Source organism: Dreissena polymorpha, chromosome 16, assembly GCF_020536995.1.
Source record: "Dreissena polymorpha isolate Duluth1 chromosome 16, UMN_Dpol_1.0, whole genome shotgun sequence".
NCBI classification, from domain to species: Eukaryota; Metazoa; Mollusca; class Bivalvia; order Myida; family Dreissenidae; genus Dreissena; species Dreissena polymorpha.
Genome location: NC_068370.1, coordinates 5,422,987 through 5,443,758, shown reverse-complemented (window position 1 = coordinate 5,443,758; position 20,772 = coordinate 5,422,987). Strand labels below are relative to the sequence as shown.

Below are 20,772 nucleotides of genomic sequence, written 5' to 3'. Positions count from 1 at the left end.
GAGGTCACAGTGACCTTGACCTTTGACCTAGTGACCCATGGGTGTGGCATGTAGAAGTCATCAAGGTGCATCTACATATGAAGTTTCAAAGTTGTAGGTGGAAGCACTTTGATTTTGGGGCAATGTTAAGGTTTTTGTTAAAGTTTTATATTAGAGGTGTCAGTGACCTTGACATTTGACCTAGTGACCCAAAAATGGGTGTGGCATGTAGAACTCATCAAGGTGCAACTACATATGAAGTTTCAAAGTTGTAGGTGGAAGCACTTTGATTTTATAGCCTATGTTATAGTTTGATATTAGAGGTCACAGTGACCTTGACCTTTGACCTAGTGATCCAAAAATGGGTGTGGCGTGTAGAACTCATCAAAGTGCATCTACATATGAAGTTTCAAAGTTGTAGGTGGAAGCACTTTGATTTTAGAGCCAATGTTAAGGTTTTAGCACGACGCCTACGGCGGACAAGCTGGCTATGACAATATCTCGGGTTTTATCCGAAAACAGCCTCGCTAATAATAGTAACAGTTTAAAAACCCAATACTGCATTGACACAATAACTTTGATGTCAACATCTGACCTTGACCTTGGAAAATGGAATGTATTTATTGGGTGCAACATAACATCTCATGACAGCATGTGACCCAAATAAAAAAACTAAAAAAAATACAATATGGGCTATTTCGAATTCTGGCAAAGCAAATATTACATAGAATTTTACAATGCAATATGTTCATTAACTACATAAAGGTTTCATTGAAATATCTCACTATGCCTTATACAAGGGACAAAATTGTCACAAAACCAGGTTTTCATTGTGAAAAAAAAATCTGATAAAGGGAGAAAACTCAAACTGAACTTTTGAAATGACCAAAAAAAATTAACCCCCTTTGTAAGTTTTTTTTTTTTTTTAAATCTATTTTTAGTCGTGGCGACCTTGACATTGGAGATATTGACGTGATTCTTTCGTGGGACACACCGTCCCATGATGGTGAACAAATGTGCCAAATGATTTTAAAATCTCACAATGAATGACATAGTTATGGCCAGGACAAGCTCATTTATGGCCATTTTTGACCTTTGAACTCAAAGTGTGACCTTGACCTTGGAGATATCGACGTAATTATTACGCGCGACACACCGTCCAATGATGGTGAACAAATGTGCCAAATGATTTTAAAATCTGACGATGAACGACATAGTTATGGCTCGGACAAGCTCATTTATGGCCATTTTTGACCTTTGAACTCAAAGTGTGACCTTGACCTTGGAGATATCGACGTAATTATTTCGCGCGACACACCGTCCAATGATGGTGAACAAATGTGCCAAATGATTTTAAAATCTGACAATGAACGACATAGTTATGGCCCGGACAAGCTTATTCCGCCAGCCCGCCAGCCAGCCCGCCAGCCAGCCAGCCCGCCCGCCAGCCAGCCAGCCCGCCCGCATTCGCCAATCTAATAACCAGTTTTTTCCTTCGGAAAACCTGGTTAATAAAAGAATTAGGGATGTCAACGAATATCCGAATATTCGGTCCCGGACCGAATATTCGGATACTGTTTTCCGAATCGAATATTCGGAAGAAAATATAAAAAATCGAGTTATTTCAAAAACTTTGTATTCGTAAAATTTGCTGCAAATATTGTCAAAAAATTGTTCCTCGTGTCATAATGTTTATTCCGGTTGACGCGATAATGCGTCGCTATGGTGATGACAGTATACCGGTCATAATTCCCGCTAACAAAGCCAGACACTTTGTGTCAAAATTATGATAGGTGCAAATGGCGTCGGCAATCAAAACACCGACCTGCACTTGATCCAATGACTCGAATTACATTTAAAATTATCAAAGATTAAATTAGTAAAGGAAAAGCCGACTTTGTGTAAAAAAACAAATAAGACCGTATGGCAATTAAACCACCGACCCGTCTTGATCTAATAACTCGAATTACATTTAACATGATCAAAGATTAAATGAGCAAAGAAAGAGCCGACTTGGTGTGAAAAACAAAACAGATCGTATGGTTATAATCACGTTGTCCAATCAAAAAAACTTTTAGAAAATAATTTACTCAACCTCTAATGAGTATTTGCGTATCGTATGGTCCAAACATTAATTAATTACTCAATATTCAATCAGGTATTATACTTAAATAAATGTTTTTGGTATTGCACCCTCATTTATGTAAAATATTATAATTGCTACACGCATAAAGTAAATATCTGTCGAAGCAAAATGCCACCTACGCCTTCCGCTGCTTGGAAGTATTTCACGACATCATCCGATAAGAAGTCGCCGATCCAAGTGTCTTTTAAACGTGGCAATTTTAAAAGACTGACTGTTTAGTATATTAAACAGGTTCAAAGTGTGTTGTGGCTATGTACATAATTCGTTTAAGTTCAGCTTTAATTTTATGTAGATCTAACTGTTTTGTCATGTAATTATTTTGTCGTCATGTAATATTATGTTTCTCGTTCTATTGTTGATGTACGATATTAATAGTTTAAAAACAGTTTTTGTCATTCAATTTTAACAATAAAAAGTAATCAACAAAATCAGCTTCGAATTAGCGAGGGCAACGCTGTGTCAATATTTAGTCACTTCCGGTGAACTTCCGGTAAAAACGAAAGTAGAATTCATGGAGTAATGGAACGGTAAACAAAGTTGACTTTTTTTCCAACAGATGTTGACCGAATATCCGAATATTCGTTCGGAAGGGTGACCGAATATTCGAATACCGAAATCGGTATTCGTTGCCATCCCTAAAAAGAATCTAAGTTTTCTTAAGGGGCCCAAAACAGCTATCAGTCAAATTATTTTGGTTTTGTTCAAGAATATACCAGATGCAACACCATTATGCATTAAGCTATATGATTGTCAAATATATGCAATTTCACAACATGTGTTGAACCTAAAATTAAACAATTCCAAAATGGCTGCCAGTTGGCCTTCTTGGATCTGATCAGCAAACACCTTAATGGTACGCATCATTCTCATTTTTAACAGGAAATAAAGATTTCATTTAAAAGGTCATTCAAATGAAAAACTTGAATCCAAGATTGCCACAAGTAGGCAATTACAAAATATTACAAAAGAAAAATATCTCACTCACTATAACTCCTTTCAAATATGTGTGAGAAGTTCCTTTTAAAACAAAGTAAAAAGGAAATAGAAGGACAAGAAGTTGCATATAGTATGAGAACATACTTAAAAGCAACAAATCAGACAGTATGTCCTAATCTTTTACAGTTGAATATAACAGCAGAATGTATCTACAATTTTCTCTGTAATGTGACACTGTTATGAAATACAAACATACATGTCTTCTTTAACTTTTCCACTGATTATTTACACCTCGTCTGTACATCATGTTAATTTTGTCATCAATATAATAGTAGTTCCTTTTCATATATTTAAAAATTTCCATTTCATTCAGTTCATGTTCTGCTCCTTTATTCATGTAAATACATGAGGGATATTTTTAGGAATGTTAAAACAGTAAACATTTTCCTCGTTTATACAACAGAAACCACACATGCAAACATCCTCAACATGTTACAAATAAAGATTGGATATTATGTTCACTAAGTCATTGTCTTCTTCACCATCTTTAAAGCTTTACTATAAGCCTTTATGTAACAAGAGGGCCATGATGGCCCTGAATTGCTCACCTGACTAACCAAATACAATCCCAACCCAGATTTCATCAAGATAAACATTCTGATCAAATTTCATAAAGATTAGATGAAAACTGTGACCTCTATTGTCTACACAAGGTTTTTCTATTATTTGACCTAGTGACCTAATTTTTTACACCAGGTGACCCAAATACAATCCCAACCCAGATTTCATCAAGATAAACATTCTGACCAAATTTCATAAAGATTGGATGAAAACTGTGACCTCTACTGTCTACATAAACAAACAGGGGTGTCAATTGTCCCAAATTTGAAATCCGGAAAATTAAGCCGAGAGTCTGAGGCCTTAGGATAAAGGGAAGAGAGGCCCCCCCCCCCCCGAGCCCTAGCGTATTGTTCTTTTTTTATAGTCTTTCTAGGTGCAATTTCTGGTGAGTACAATGCGAAATATTATAAACCAAACCATCCGTAACACCGCATGTGTATTTGTCATTCTAAACAAATGATATTAAGAACTTCAAAATTAAATTAAAATCGACAAACCATACCGTATCCGAAAACGACTGTCCGAAAACATGTCCCGATACATCATTTGCAAATGAAATAAAATATGCATATCGTTTGACTGCAAAAAATGAAAACCAGTAACCAGTAACCTAGCAAATACGCAGTCAATATATAATTTGATTAACATATTGTTTTAAAATATGATATTGCAGTGCTTTACTTTGTTACTGCTCATGTCAGTGCCAGCCGCTTACCAATCAGATATCAATAAATTAAATCGGTACCAAGCGCAAATGTCCGAAATGCCGACGATGCTATAACAATATTCGTTCTGAAATGATCCCGCACTAAAAGAATTTTGTCCCTACCCCCACCCCCCTTAAACAAACTCATCGAATTTACATTCACCTCAAAATCAACCCTGGACGAATTTACATTCACCTCAAAATCAACCCTGGACGGCTCAAATCCGGATTTCCGGAATAATCCGGAAAATTGACACCCCTGACAAATTGTTGACGGGTTTTCTATTATTTGACATAGTGACCTAGTTTTTGACCTCAGATGACCCAAATACAATCCCAACCCAGATTTCATCAAGATAAACATTCTGAGTAAATTTCATCAAGATTGGATGAAAACTGCGACCTCTATTGTCTACACAAGGTTTTTCTATTATTTGACCTATTATGTGATCTAGTTTTTGACCTAGTAACCTAGTTTTTGACCCCAGATGACCCAAATACAATCCAAACCCAGATTTCATCAAGATAAACATTCTGACCAAATTTCATAAAGATTGGATGAAAACTGTGACCTCTACTGTCTACACAAACAAATTGTTGACGGACACACGCACGCACACACATACGGACGCCGGACATCACACGGTCACATAAGCTCACCATGTCACTTTGTGACAGGTGAGCTAAAAATATATTCTACAATATTCAATGCATCCATACCTATTTGAAATATGTTACAACAGTACTAGCTACTCCACATCTAAAGTTGCTTGCATATATTTGAAAACAATGACCGATTTCAATATCACTTCAAAGGCAAAAAGTAGTGTGAGTGACACAATTCTTTATAGCTTTCATTATTTAGCACTTCAAATTCTTTTTCACAACTTTTGAATGCACTGAATTACTTATCATCCTTTTACCTTCTTCGTTTAAGAAATAAATATATTTCACATAAAAAGTTTATGAGAAATTATCACTTCCAGTACAACCTAACATTTCCTCTGCATGCTCTGTGAAGTTATCAATGTGTTAATATTTCAATGAACACAAGAGCTTAACTGTTTTTTCTCTTTGATGGTACAATCTACATTTTCTGTCAGCCACCTGATATCATGACCTCGAAAACAATATCTTCATCTTAAAAAAAACGAGAACAAAGTAAATGTCAACAGTGTCAATAACAACTCGCCAGACAGAACTGAACAAGGGAAGTAAGTAATCCAGGAATAAGACAAGTCTACCTGCTTGAGTTACGTTTCCTGGATCCACTGCGAGACTTCCTCTTGTGAGAACGTGACCTACGCGACCGGGGGGATCTACTGCGTTTCTTGCTCCTGCAAAATATGTGGAAAAGTAAAGACCTATCTCTCAGTATTTACAACAATTTGTGGAAAAGGGCTTGCCTAATCACTAAGTTTATTTTGGCAAATATTTAAAATGCCAGAATGTACCTGAATTTTTCCAACTTCAGGTAATTAAGCCAATTCATTATCTAAATCTATTGAAATAAAGTTATGCTATTTATATAGTAAATCATATTGAAAAACACTATGTTTGAAAAAAAAAACAAGAGATGTGTTTGTCAGAAACATAATGCCCCCTATTGCGCCGCTTTGAAGCCATATATTTGACCTTTGACCTTGAAGGATGACCTTGACCTTTCACCACTAAAAATGTGCAGCTCCATGAGATACACATAAATGCCAAATATCAAGTTGCTATCTTCAATATTGCAGAAGTTATCGCAAAACTTTAACCAAGGTTTAAGTTTTGGGACACACACAATGAATGACAGACAGGCCAAAAACAATATGCCCCTGATCTTTCGATCCGGGGGCATAAAAACCTAAATAATAAGTGCATTTTTTAATTTGTTATTGAAACGTTTAGTTCACAACATGTCAAGAATTGTGTGCTCACCTTTTCAGTTAGGCATTTCAAAGCTGCCATTATAAATTTAAATTGTCATGGGCTTCAGGCTAGTCAGTCATTTGGAAGACTGATTTGTAACTGAATCTTCCAGGGAAACATTCACAGTACACTTAAATGACCAAATGACCAGATTTCATTGACACTGTTTTAAGCCATCAACAAAGCAAGGACAATGAGTCCCGATCTGGGAAATGGGGACCTTATGCATGGGCGTAAAGTGTTTCCCAGATTAGCCTGTACAGACTGCACAGGTGTATCAGAACGACAATATCTGATTAATATGTATTTTCCCTAATAAAAGACTTCTTTTGACTTCTTTTAAACCCAAAATACCATAAATACCGGACTGCACAGGACCATTTGGGACAACACTTTTCACATGCACCATTTTCCCAAAGCGAGGCACATATTCTTTACTTCTTTTATTACAAGATCTGAACATTAAGGTCCCACCTTGATCTTTTGCGACTACGAGAACGCCTCCTGTAAAAGGAAGGAAATAAACAAACATTTTGATTTTTTATTTATTCAGAAAATGAAGATTCCTTAAAATAACATTAAAAACTTAATCAATTTAAACATTTAACTACATATTGCCAAACTGATATAATTAATTACCAGATTTTGACAACCAATTGATTAGATAGTTTACTATTTTCGAAACACAAGGAAATGTGATTTTTGACAACAGATTTTAGATACAAATTTTATTCCTCTTTAGAGCCGCACAAGCACTGAAAAGTTGTCTCCCTTAACTTGGTGACTCACAAACCTGGGTGACCTTGACCTCCTCCTGGAGCGTGACCTCGACCTTCTCCTTCGTGACCTAGATCTTGACCTTGACCTCACCTTCCGAGATGGGGAAACAGACCTCTTCCTCCTTCAGAACAATGTGGGAAATAATTTTAACAAAAGGAAGCCATACAAATGTGTTTTACAAAGAATAGTTCAATAAAGACTGCATTGAAACAAGAGATGTGTTTGTCAGAAACACAATGCCCCCTACTGCGCTGCTTTGAAATAAAATTTCTATTTATCATTTGGCAGGTATAGAAATCATCTCCCTTTAAAACTTATTACTTCCCTTGGATTTTGTCCAATCCATCTTTGACAAATCAATCATTTGAGTTATACATAATCAAAATAAAAAATCTGTACAGTAACTGTGAAAAGAACAGAAATTCTTGGTAAGGAAATATATAATCTGAGATTTAAAATTATATAAATTACTTCCCTTGAAAATAATTGTCTCTAACATATCTCTATTTTTAGTAGCAAATAATTGAAAGCCACTACCGTGACTGTAGATTCACCACTCAAAATGTGCAGCTCCATGAGATACACATGCATGCCAAATATCAAGTTGCTATGTTCAATATTGAATAATTATCTCCCTTTAAAGCTTATTACTTCCCTTGGATTTGTATTTTTGACCTTAGATCTTGAAGGATGACCTTGACCTTGACCTATTACCACGATGTGTTTGTCAGAAACACAATGCCGCCTACTGCGCCGCTTTGATTTATTTAACAAAAATATATCATTTGGCAGGTCAGATAATTATGTCCATTTAAAGCTTATTACTTCCCTTTGATTTGTTTTTCCGACCCTGTGACCTAGTTTTTGACCCGGTTTGGCTCATATTCGATCTTGACCTAGATATTGTCTAGATACAACTTCTGACCAAGTTTCGTAAAGATCGGATGAAAACTATTTGAATTAGAGAGCGGACACGAAAAGTGTGACAGACTGACGGACAGTGTGAAAACTATATACCCCCTTTTCTTCAAATGGGGACATAAAAAGTAACCAACTTATTTTGAAAAGCCAACTGATTTACACAGCTCTCTTAATACAACATGGTTAGGAACTATAGAGCGTTCAAAATGTCAAAACACAAAATGTAGTATTGTTTGAAAGATATGAATGAGAAACTTTTGAAAATTTTATGATAGATCAAACATATAAATTTTTTGAGCCAACAATTGTGTGAGTGTTTTAAATAAACAATTGGTGTTTTATTATGATTAAGGTAAAGATGTAAAGTTTTGATAAAGGTTGATGTATAACAGAAGCCTGATCAATGTACTTACCCTGTGCCTGGACCACCTGGCATTCTGCAACAGACCAGCACTCAATTTATTGTGGCAAACATGTATGTCTATGTCATCAAGCATGTATGTCATCAAACATGTACGTCATCAAACATGTATGTCATCAAACATGTACGTCATCAAACATGTATGTCATCAAACATGTATGTTATCAAACATGTACATCATCAAACATGTATGTCATCAAGCATGTATGTCATCAAACATGTATGTCATCAAACATGTATGTCATCAAGCATGTATGTCATCAAACATGTATGTCATCAAACATGTACGTCATCAAACATGTATGTCATCAAACATGTACGTCATCAAACATGTATGTCATCAAACATGTATGTTATCAAACATGTACATCATCAAACATGTACATCATCAAACATGTATGTCATCAAACAGGTATGTTATCAAACATGTACATCATCAAACATGTATGTCATCAAGCATGTACATCATTTTATTAAATACCTTCAAATACATGTATAGTGCAATACAATTTGAGCCTATTTGCCAGACAATTTTAAGCAGGGGCATATTAGCCTAGACAACTGAATTGACACTTATCAAGAATAAAAAAAAAATCATATTTGGCACAAAGAGACATAATACATTATTGTTTTTTAAATGAAATGAAACAAACAAGTTAATACAGCAGATCTTATTTGTTTATTACTGCTATCATGTTACTGCATAACCACTTTAATTAAGCTATTAGTTGCAACAATTGTTTATTACAAAATTGATTGCAACCATTTGTTGAATACCAATATATATGCCAATTTACCCAAATAAAACAAATGCAATGGTCCACTGACTTCTCGCTTTCATCTGACAGGATTTAAGACGGTCACAAGATAAAACCAAATAGGTAGAATTTTGATATTTAATATCTGTCTAAATGTTGATTCATATTTTGAAACATAATTTTTTTAAATAGAAATTGCACTGGATAATGTAACTGATATAATATATTGACATTGCATGTAGCGATGCAAACAATTGAACAAGAGCACCGCCCATCTATTTTCTTTTTAAAGGTGAAGGGACTCTCAATTTCAATCACAAAGGAGGGAGGGGTGGAGTGAAGAGGGGTGTATAGTGTGGGGATGTGGACATTTATTACATTATCTTCCAAAAATGCGGGAAAAAAAATGAAAAAAAAAATCCAGGGTGGGGGGGTGGGTGGGTGGGAGGGGATTCTTGGGTGCAATGGTTGGACGGTATTTCAAAAATAACATAATAAAAATAAATATTTGTGTTTTTTAACCGTTTCAAACAAAATATATTTTGGGGGGGGGGGGGGGGTGGGGGGTATAGTGTGAGGGTGTGGTGGTCATTTGTGAGATGATCTTAAAAAAAAAAAAAATATAAGGGGGGTAGGGGGGGGGGGGGGGGGGGGGGGCACGGGGGATGGTTTGGGTGGAGTCTTTTGTGGTATGTCAGGTAAGAGTAGTTTTGTCAAAGTATCAATCAAATCTAATCATAAATGAAGAAGTTATGGCAATTTTAGCAAAATTTAATAATTTGACCTTGAGAGTCAAGGTCATTCAATGGTCAAGGTAAAATTCAACTAGCCAGGTACAGTAACCTCATGATAGCGTGAAAGTATTTGAAGTTTGAAAGCAATAGCCTTGATACTTAAGAAGTAAAGTGGATCGAAACACAAAATTTAACCATATATTCAAAGTTACTAAGTCAAAAAAGGGCCATAGTTCTGTAAAAATGACAACCAGAGTTATGCAACTTGTCTTTTTGCTGAACCCTTATGATAGTTTGCGAGTGTACCAAGTATGAAAGCAATATCTATGATACTTAAGGGGGTAAAGTGGACCAAAACACAAAACTTAACCAAATTTTCAATTTTCTAAGTATAAAGGGCCCATAATTCCGTCCAAATGCCAGTAAGAGTTACATAACTTTGCCTGCACAGTCCCCTTATGATAGTTAATAAGTGTTGCAAGTATGAAAGCAATAGCTTTGATACTGTAGGAATAAAGTGGACCTAAACACAAAACTTAACCAAATTTTCAATTTTCTAAGTATAAAAAGGGCACATAATTCTGTCAAAATGCCAGTCAGAGTTACATAACTTTGCCTGCACAGTCCCCTTATTATAGTTAGTAAGTGTTGCAAGTATGAAAGCAATAGCTTTGATACTTAAGGAATAAAATGGACCTAAACACAAAACTTAACCAAAATTTTCAATTTTCTAAGTATAAAAAGGGCACATAATTCTGTCAAAATGCACGCCAGAGTAATCTAACTTTGCCTGCCCAGTCCCCTCATGATAGTATTAGTAAGTGTACCAAGTTTGAATGCAATAGCATTGATACTTTCTGAGAAAAGTAGACCTAAACGCAAAACTTAACCGGACGCCAACGCCCAACGCCAAGGTAATGACAAAAAAATAGATGAGCTAAAAATGCAAGGGGATTTAAGAATTATTTTTATATATGTTCATCATCTATTCTGAACTTTGACTTGAACAAGGGCTCTAGCTACATTTGCAAATGTCATCAATTAGATAATTGCTTTTTTTAAAGGTGTCAGGTTACAACTTTTTTGTTATAACTTTGTTACTCTACTTTTTCTACCTTTATGTAAACACCATATGAGTGATGCAATATTTGAAACCATATTCAACAAGAGCACCGCCTTGCGGGTGCAGACCGCTCATCTATTTTCTTTTTAAAGGTGAAGGGACTCTCATTTTCAATCACAAAGGAGGGAGGAGTGGAGTGAAGAGGGGTGTATAGTGTGGGGTTGTGGACATTTATTACATTATCTTCCAAAAAAGCGAAAAATAAATAAATAAATAAATAAAATCGGGGGGGGGGGGGGGGGGTATAGTGTGAGGGTGTGGTGGTCATTTGTGAGATGATCTTAAAAGAAAAAAAAAAAATAAAAAAAAATTAGGGGGGGGGGGTTTGGGTGCGATGGTTTGACGGTATTTCAAACATAACCGTTTTAAAAAAAAAATGGGGGGGGGGGGTATAGTGTGAGGGTGTGGTGATAATTTGTGAGATGATCTTAAAAAAGAAAAAAAAGAAAAAAAAAAAAAAAATTGGGGGGGTGGGGTGGGGGGATGGGGTGGGGGTATAGTGTGAGGGTGTGGTGGTCATTTGTGAGATGATCTTAAAAAAAAAAAAAAAATTAGGGGGGGGAGGGGGGAGGGGGGGGGGAGGGCACGGGGGATGGTTTGGGTGAAGTCTATTGTGGTATGTCAGGTAAGAGTAGTTTTATCAAAGTATCAATCAAATCTAATCATAAATAAAGAAGTTATGGCAATTTTAGCAAAATTTAATAATTTGACCTTGAGAGTCAAGGTCATTCAAAGGTCAAAGTAAAATTCAAGTTGCCAGGTACAGTTACCTCATGATAGCATGTAAGTATTTGAAGTTTGAAAGCAATAGCCTTGATACTTCGAGTGGATCGAAACACAAAATTTAACCATATATTAAAAGTTACTAAGTCAAAAAAGGGCCATAATTCCGTAACAATGACAACCAGAGTTATGCAACTTGTCCTTTTACTGTACCCTTATGATAGTTTGTGAGTGTTCCAAGTATGAAAGCAATATCTATGATACTTTAGGGGTAAAGTGGACCAAAACATAATTCTTAACCAAATTTTCAATTTTCTAAGTATAAAGGGCCCATAATTCCGTCCAAATGCCAGTCAGAGTTACATAACTTTGCCTGCACCGTCCCCTTATGATAGTTCATAAATCTTGCAAGTATGAAAGCAATAGCTTTGATACTGTAGGAATAAAGTGGACCTAAACACAAAACTTAATCAAATTTTCAATTTTCTAAGTATAAAAAGGGCACATAATTCTGTCAAAATGCCAGTCAGAGTTACATTACTTTGCCTGCACAGTCCCCTTATGATAGTTAGTAAGTGTTGCAAGTATGAAAGCAATAGCTTTGATGCTTAAGGAATAAAATGGACCTAAACACAAAACTTAACCAAAATTGTCAATTTTCTAAGTATAAAAAGGGCACATAATTCTGTCAAAATGCATGCCAGAGTTATCTAACTTTGCCTGCCCAGTCCCCTCATGATAGTAAGTAAGTGTACCAAGTTTGAATGCAATAGCATTGATACTTACTGAGAAAAGTGGAACTAAACGCAAAACTTAACCAAAATTTTCAATTTTTTAAGTATAAAAAGGGCACATAATTCTGTCAAAATGCACGCCAGAGTTATCTAACTTTGCCTGCCCAGTCCCCTCATGATAGTAAGTAAGTGTACCAAGTTTGAATGCAATAGCATTGATACTTTCTGAGAAAAGTGGACCTAAACGCAAAACTTAACCGGACGCCGACGCCAACGCCGACGCCAAGGTGATGACAATAGCTCATAATTTTTTTTCAAAAAATAGATGAGCTAACAAGTACATGTATGGTTTCAATTGTAACATCAGCATCTATCATGGTTTGATGGCCTAAAAGTGTCTGGGCTACAAAATGGTTCCTTGTTATGGAAGCTTATTCAAACTGATAAAAATGTTGGCAAAAGCCAAATATTTTTTTAGAGAGACCCCTTCAACTTCCCAATAGAGGCAAGATGTGAGCCCAGAAATATAAAAGTACATGAATCTTGTGCTATTTCAGCCAACAAACAAAAGCTAACATACTAGTAATAAATACTTACCCTGGACCAGGCTTCTTCAACCCAGTTGGTCTGAAATTATACAGCATACATACATTATCAATAAGCAGAGATAATGATTTCAGAAATGTTTCAGGGTCCCAACGTCCCATGACTTGACAAAGGTCTGAGAAATAAATAAAACATGCATAAATAGCTGTAAAGAGCAGATGCCCAGGCTGGTCTAGAGCTAAGCTGGCCGCATATGGCATAAGGCCCGTTTTTGCATGACGTGGCCAAAAATATTTTTTTTGCAAAAAGGTTTTCATGATTATTAATGCCAAACAGCAGAAACTTAATATTTGTCTTTGATCTAGTTTTACACTGTTTTATCTAAAACAGAAATACACCTTTTTATTCAAATTTTAGTACGGCAATAATAATATAATTAAATTCAAAGACCATTTATTATATAAACAAGCATATTCGTTGAATTGATATCCCCTGCCAAATTAATTTTGTTTAAGAATGGTTGCAAATCCTTTCATGTATGATATAATCATAAAGAGTAATTAAGTGTAGGGTAATTGTTTGTATGCATTGCAATTCTCCTCATTGATATCTATACATCCATGAAGTTTCATGTTGAAATGTTGTACCACATCTGGGATATAGCCCTGAAAAGTTCCATCATACAAAAAAACAAAGGGCAATGACTCTTATTTAAGAAAGTGAAGGGTTAAAGTTATTAAGTATGACAATTATCCTCATTAATATAAATACACCAATGAAGTTTCATGTTGAAGTCATGCATGGTATCTGAGATATAGCCCTGAAAAGTTGCGTAAAAAAGGGCAATAACTCTTAATGAAGAAAGTGTATGGTTATGGTTCTTGTGCATGGCACTTCTTCTTATTCATATCTATCCACCTATAAAGTTTCATGTCAATATATTATATCGTTTCTGAGATAAATACCTAAAAGCTTTGTGACAGACTGACAGACAGACAGACAACGCCAATTCTATATCCCTCTGCCTTTTGCGGGGATAAAAAAACAGGGCACTATTTTGACATGCTAATAATGTTTACTTTATACATTAATATATTTATACATTTAAACTATGTCTTATTGAGTGTCATTGTGATAATATAGTAAAAACTATATGTAATCCATATAATTCTACAGCAATATTTTATTTCGATTAACTTAATTCTACACAAAAACAACCATGAAATAACATGCCATTGTTTTAATTTCAAAATATTTTATTGATACAGCGCTTTGGATTGGTTTTATCACTTTGGTAAGTTTACTATGATCATGCGTATTTTTATCACAATATTTTACAATTACCTAACAAATTTTTGCTAAATAACCATTTAACTTCTTACCCAATTAGTTGCCATCGCGGCAGAAGCACATAATAATCTATATACTGTATCAACATCCAGTACATATTTTTGATTGGTATTTCATAATCAATATTCATTAACCAACCCACGTGCAGAAGGAATGGCTACAATAAATGTTATTAACATCTTACTAATTAAGAGAGACAAGTTCCATTTCCATATTTTCAGTATTTACTGTCAATCCAATAAAATGTGATCCTTCATTACGCAGTATCTGATATAATGCGGTGTGGTCTTTGCTCCTATGTTTTCCCCAACTTTTTCTTTCTTTCTCGAATGTTTTCAAAAAATTCAAAAATGGGGGCTCGATTGATTGCCAGATTAATGTGAAAAAGCGGTAAATCAATACTGGGAAAATCAGGCAGGAAATATGTGATAATCTCAAGATGCATGCAAAAAATGTGTGAAATAATAAGTTTCAGTCTTATGAAGATTAAATGAAATTAACTTCATAAAGATTTAATCTGACTGTGGTTGGAAATGCATGTGTCCTCTGTTACATTAACTGTCTTTCACTTTGACTTGGACCAATTAAATTTAGAGACATAAGGCCAGTAAAAATATTAAAATTTGCATTAGCGTTTCAATTAGATAAAAAAAATGTACATAACTACACACATGTACCAATCAACAAAAAATTAGGAAAAACAATCATGCCTCAGTACCTCAATACCCTATGAACTTGTATAGTGTATTATACATGCAACATTGAAAAAAAGATTCATCACTGAACACTTACAGCTGTGCAAGTCGGAGTGACATGGTTGCCAGCTCTTGTGTACTTACCCGAGAATTGGCATTATTGGGACTGTAGCCAGTTGCTCTAGAATGCTAGGGGAAGGGAAAAAAAACAGACTTAACATGGATGGACTGGACAGCATGTCATTCTAATAGCGAAATATATCAGTTATGCAGGGCAAAAAAAATTGCTTTTTTAGTTCTTGTACTGAGATTTGTTCAAACTATGCTGAATCGGTAAACATTATATCAATCTATAGATCAACAAAACTTTTTTGTGAGAAACCAAAGACCCCTTATACAAATCTACAACCTCAATGTCATGGATGAAACAAGAGCCAGGCCAAAAACAATATACCCCCATTAATTCGATCCAGGGGCATAAAAATAACTTATACAGTATTTTGCAACAAGAAAATGGTCATTATGCCCTGCAGTGCTCACCTAAGTTCAAGGTACAAGAACTCTCAAACATTTGAATTATTGATATTTTTTTTAAACATCAACTTGATGTAAACAAGTTTTAAATATGGCCTCGAAAAGATCAAGATAAACATTCAACCATAGTTAAACTTTACCTGGTAACAAAATAAAGGAGGCATTTAGAGGTTTTTTTAAAGATTCGGCCTAGTGGCCTAATTTTTTACCATTCTTGACATTATAATAATTGACATTATTTTAAACTTTGCCTAGATATTGTCCTGGATTAATTTTACAAGACTGAACCATAAATTTAGCTTCAAGATTGGTTTCAATGTATTCTAAGATTTTACAACAGTTGGGTCAGCCAGACCGAAACCATTACGGTCAAAGTCAAGGCCAATGTTGTTGACATCCTAAAAGGGTAAAATTAAATTATCAAAATAAAGCAAAAGCAAATTTGAAAAATATTAAATTAATTTGCGTCAGTTCAAATAAAACATTTTGTGTTGTAAATCAACGAGTTTTCATGACAACCACAACTTAAACAACCATTACCGCCACGCTCAGGGATCAATCTACCTCGATTTTTTTCATGAACGATCTCATAGGTCAATACTATAATTTTAATCAGTTTTTGGAGGAAAAAAATCTCCACTAATGACTTCATTTTTACGGTATATTTTATCTGGTGCCTAGATTTTTAATTCACTTGACCCAGATTGGTACTTGGATAAGATATTGGCCAGATAAACATTACTGTCAAGTTAGATTAAGATAAAAAACAAGAGCACCGCCTTGCGGGTGCAGACCGCTCATCTATTTTTCTTTTTAAAGGTGAAGGGAACTATCTCAATACTTCAATCAAAAAAGATGGATGGGTGGGGTGGAGAGGGGTGTATAGTGTGGGGTGTGGTCATTTATTACATTATCTTCCAAAAATAAGAAATAAAAATGCAAAAACAAAATAAAAATAATTTTTTGGGGGGTGCATGGTTTGGGTGGATTCTATTGTAGTATGTCATGTAAGAGTTGTTTTGTCAAAGTATCAATCAAATCTGATCATAAATAATGAAGTAATGGCAATTTTTTGCCAAATTTAATTATTTGACCTTGAGAATCAAGGTCATTCAAAGGTCAAGGTAAAATTCAACTTGCCAGGTACAGTACCCTTATGATAGTTGAAAGCAATAGCCTTGATACTTTAGAAGTAAAGTGGATGTAAAACACAAAATTTAACCATATATTCAAAGTTACTAAGTCAAAAAAGGGCCATAATTCTGTCAAAATGACAACCAGATTTATGCAACTTGTTCCGTACAGTCCCCTTATGATAGTTTGTGAGTGTTCCAAGTCTGAAAGCAATAGCTATGATACTTTAGGAGTAAAGCGGCCCAAAACACAAAACTTAACCAAATTTTCAATTTTCTAAGTATAAAGGGGCCATAATTCAGTCAAAATGCCAGTCAGAGTTACATAACTTTGCCTGCACAGTCCCCTTATGATAGTAAGTAAGTGTCGCAAGTATGAAAGCAATAGCTTTAATACTTTAGGAATAAAGTGGACCTAAACACAAAACTTAACAAAATTTTTCAATTTTCTAAGTTTAAAAAGGGCACATAATTCTGTCAAAATTTAAGCCAGAGTTATATAACTTTGCCTGCCCAGTCCCCTGATGATAATAAGTAAGTGTACCAGGTTTGAATGCAATAGCTTTGATGCTTTATGAAAAAAGTGGACCTAAACACAAAACTTAACCAATTTTTTTATTTTCTATGTATAAAAAAGGGCACATAATTCTGTTAAAATGCAGGCCAGAGTTATCTAACTTTGCCTGCCCAGTGCCTTCATGATAGTTAGTAAGTGTACCAAGTTTGAATGCAATAGCTTTGATACTTTTTGAGAAAAGTGGACCTAAACACAAAACTTAACCGGACGCCGACGCTGACGCCAAGGTGATGACAATAGCTGATTTAAAAATAAATAAATAGATGAGCTTAAAAAATTTGACAATACACACAGCATGACACACATGCCAGACATAGAAAGAACACAATAGCTTACATTGAGCACTTTGTGCCAAGATAAGCTGCACAATTTAAACCTAGCATGGACACCAACACCAGTGAAATGAATGAACAGAGTAAAATGTGAATGCTTTTTTATGAACAACTAAGAACCTGAAAACAGTAGTTTCAAAGGTGACTTAACTTGATAAACGAACTATTACAAGTGTGTATTCTTACCCCAGTGTGACTGCTGCAACTTTGTCTGGGGACCTAAAAAGACAATGATTTTTTATTTTAGAAAAATCATACTATAAAAGCTTCTTTACCTGAAAATTTTTCATCTGACTGCAAAATATTGGAATAAATTCATGAGCAATCTAACAAGTTGTATATCGATAGTAAGAATTACTCAATGACTGTTCATGTGTTGTTTTTTTCATAAGATATGAAATTAAATATCAAATTAGGCATCTCAAAAGGTGATTTTTTGATTTTTCTTCTTGTTGTTTGCTGAAGAAAGCTGAAGGCACACTAGTCACTTACTTAGATTTAGTTCTCTTCCTTTTTGACCTTGATCTGGAACGTCGACGTGACCTAGATCTTTTACGCGACCTTGATCGTCTTGACCTGGACCTGCGTCGTGATCGGGATCGACTGCGTTTACGCGACCTTGACCTACTTTTGTGGCGACGAGACCGTGACCTTGAACGTGACCTACTGTGTCCTATTCCTGCAAAAGAAGAATTTTTCTCTCAGTAAACACAGTTTTAGTGAAGCAATTTTTTTCAAACAACTTACGGAACAAATAAAGGTCAGGGTATAGAATTCAATGAGCTACAATGCAACCCTCCACATTATAGAGACAAACGAGCTTATATGGTAAAAAATATTTTTCCACATGTAACATATATTAAACCAGAAGTTAACAATGCAATTACAATGTTTTTACCGAACTAATATCATTTTCAATGATCTAGACTTACAATTATATTTTCTTTATGCAGTAACAAAACTCAGATATACAAATATGTGGCTATACATGAGATTTTGACCAGATTTTAATGGGGTGAATAATTTTCAAGGAAAACATACAATGGAGTAAATTGGGACTACCTATTTGTTTTTTTTACCCATTTTTTGTTATTAACAGTGTTTTTATATAAAAGACACACCTAAACCATAGGTATTTTGTCGGTGGAAAAAAACTTATTTTTTCTGTTAATTTTTAATCCACCATTTTAAATAAACTTCAGCTGATAAAACAGTTGAAAACTAGGTCACTGTTAGATATTTTATAAGAGGACATGGCAGCTCCTGGAGCTGGAGCAACCCTGCCGCATATGGCAAACAGCGGGTCTTATACAGGTGAGAAACTTTCCACAATAATTTCAACCATAACACCATCTCCATGGGCTGCATACATACTTGAGGCCAACTTGGATACGGCTTTATCTATGTTCAGGTCACCTGTAATACACCATGAATCAATGCTGCAAACATGTATGATTAACTTGTTTTTGACACTATTACAGAAGATTCAAAATAAACGTCAATCTAATAAAGCGAATCTACATGTATTTTATGAACTTACAGTGGTGTAAATTTGTAAGTACAAAATGAACATGTATACAGTGTCCGACAAATTTCTTATTTTTCAGGTAGCCCACTGGGCTACCAATAAAAATATTTGGTAGCCCATAAAATTTTCCTACAAAATAATAAGAGGCAGGTTTTCATCTTTATTTTATTTCTCATTTACATAAACATAATATGTATACATACATATACATAAAACAGCAAGTAGTCTGATGTACACAGTCAATATCGTAAAATAATGTTACAGTACAGGTACCGTGTACTTAAATGTAAATGTACCAATGAAAATCATATACTACATGTAGATATTACATGTATGTGCACATGTATGTGTACCTAAATTCGGACAGCACTTTAAGTCGTAAACGTAAATAAAGCGTTTAGATGATCAATACGATTGACTCGTATGGTGTTAATCAATGCAATTGCCCTTTGTAACAACAAATACCGAGTTTCAAGAAATCAAGAGTATTAAATCATTTATTTAATTGTGTCCGACTTAAAGTACATGTACTGTCCGAATTTACGTATTGCATCCGTATGTTACGACACTTGTGTGCAGTCAGTATACAATACAATAATTGTTTCAATAATGAAGGAACTGATACAGCGTAACGGTAACAATGCAGCGTGTTTACATATTGTATTAAGAGAAAATGTCAATGCCAAATAATTCGCGAGATAACCTCGGTACTTTAGTTGAAATTCACAACAAAACTTTTAATGGAAATTAAAAGATCTCAATGTTGTACCCGTTACGAAAATTTAATTTACAAATAAATACACCCACGCCAATTTTTGCGCGCTTTTTTATCAGGACAAAGAAATTCATGTCTTAAATGTAGAATTTTGTAACCTAAAATAGCTGTACACAACGCGTGCAAACCGTGGCAGGTTATTTACGCATGTAGCAATACAACGGTCCTGATTGGGAGCTTATTTCATCATATCTTTCAATAGAACCATATGCCGAAATTCATTTGACACTTTAGAAAATTTCAAACGTTTGTGTTTATGACTCTTATCGTCTATATTACCCACCCATAATTTGGTTTTAAAAATATAAATCGGGCATAGATGGGATTATTGATTAACAGTCGATTAATCCAATTATTAATTGACAATGCAAACTAATTAGCAGGTATTAACCGCGTTCACAAAGTTGTCATTAATATTCATTTTCGGTTTCGTTACCGTTTTGAAGAATCCGCTATTGTTTTGATTTATTTTATGTTTGGCGTCCTTGGATATTTAACGACATCAGAAACGTTGTCGCTATTACTCATTGTTGCGGTGAACAAAGAATTCCAAACTGCGAAATGATGTTGCATCATGTGCGCCAACTATCCAACCGGCTCTCATTATATTATTAGCAGACGACAAATGTTGATTCTGATTGGATGATTAAAATACACTGTTACTGTTTAAGACATTACCGCAAGTGATCGGTGACTGATTAGATAATTGATTGCACTTTGTTATGGGATTATAAGCAATACACAGTGTACAAACACATGGTCAGCGTGTTTATTCTACGTATGTCTGTCAATAAACCGGGCTACCG

At 34.8% G+C, this 20,772-nt stretch overlaps 1 protein-coding gene across 15 annotated transcripts in view; it reads right to left on the bottom strand.

Moving 5' to 3' along the window:
• LOC127862896 (probable splicing factor, arginine/serine-rich 7) overlaps positions 1-20,772 on the bottom strand; it is a 49,274-nt gene that overhangs the window by 13,486 nt on the left and 15,016 nt on the right. For 9 of the 15 annotated variants that reach the window (XM_052402161.1, XM_052402166.1, XM_052402157.1 and 6 more), the window contains exons 7-15: positions 19,038-19,079; positions 18,156-18,342; positions 17,850-17,882; positions 15,232-15,276; positions 13,094-13,123; positions 8,417-8,440; positions 7,096-7,203; positions 6,777-6,806; positions 5,633-5,725 (exon numbers count right to left, since the gene is read on the bottom strand). In XM_052402161.1, coding sequence (XP_052258121.1) covers positions 5,633-5,725; positions 6,777-6,806; positions 7,096-7,203; positions 8,417-8,440; positions 13,094-13,123; positions 15,232-15,276; positions 17,850-17,882; positions 18,156-18,342; positions 19,038-19,079 — 592 coding nt within the window. The remainder of the gene's footprint in view (positions 1-5,632; positions 5,726-6,776; positions 6,807-7,095; positions 7,204-8,416; positions 8,441-13,093; positions 13,124-15,231; positions 15,277-17,849; positions 17,883-18,155; positions 18,343-19,037; positions 19,080-20,772) is intronic. The other 6 variants (XM_052402158.1, XM_052402165.1, XM_052402167.1 and 3 more) reach the window with 2 other exon arrangements.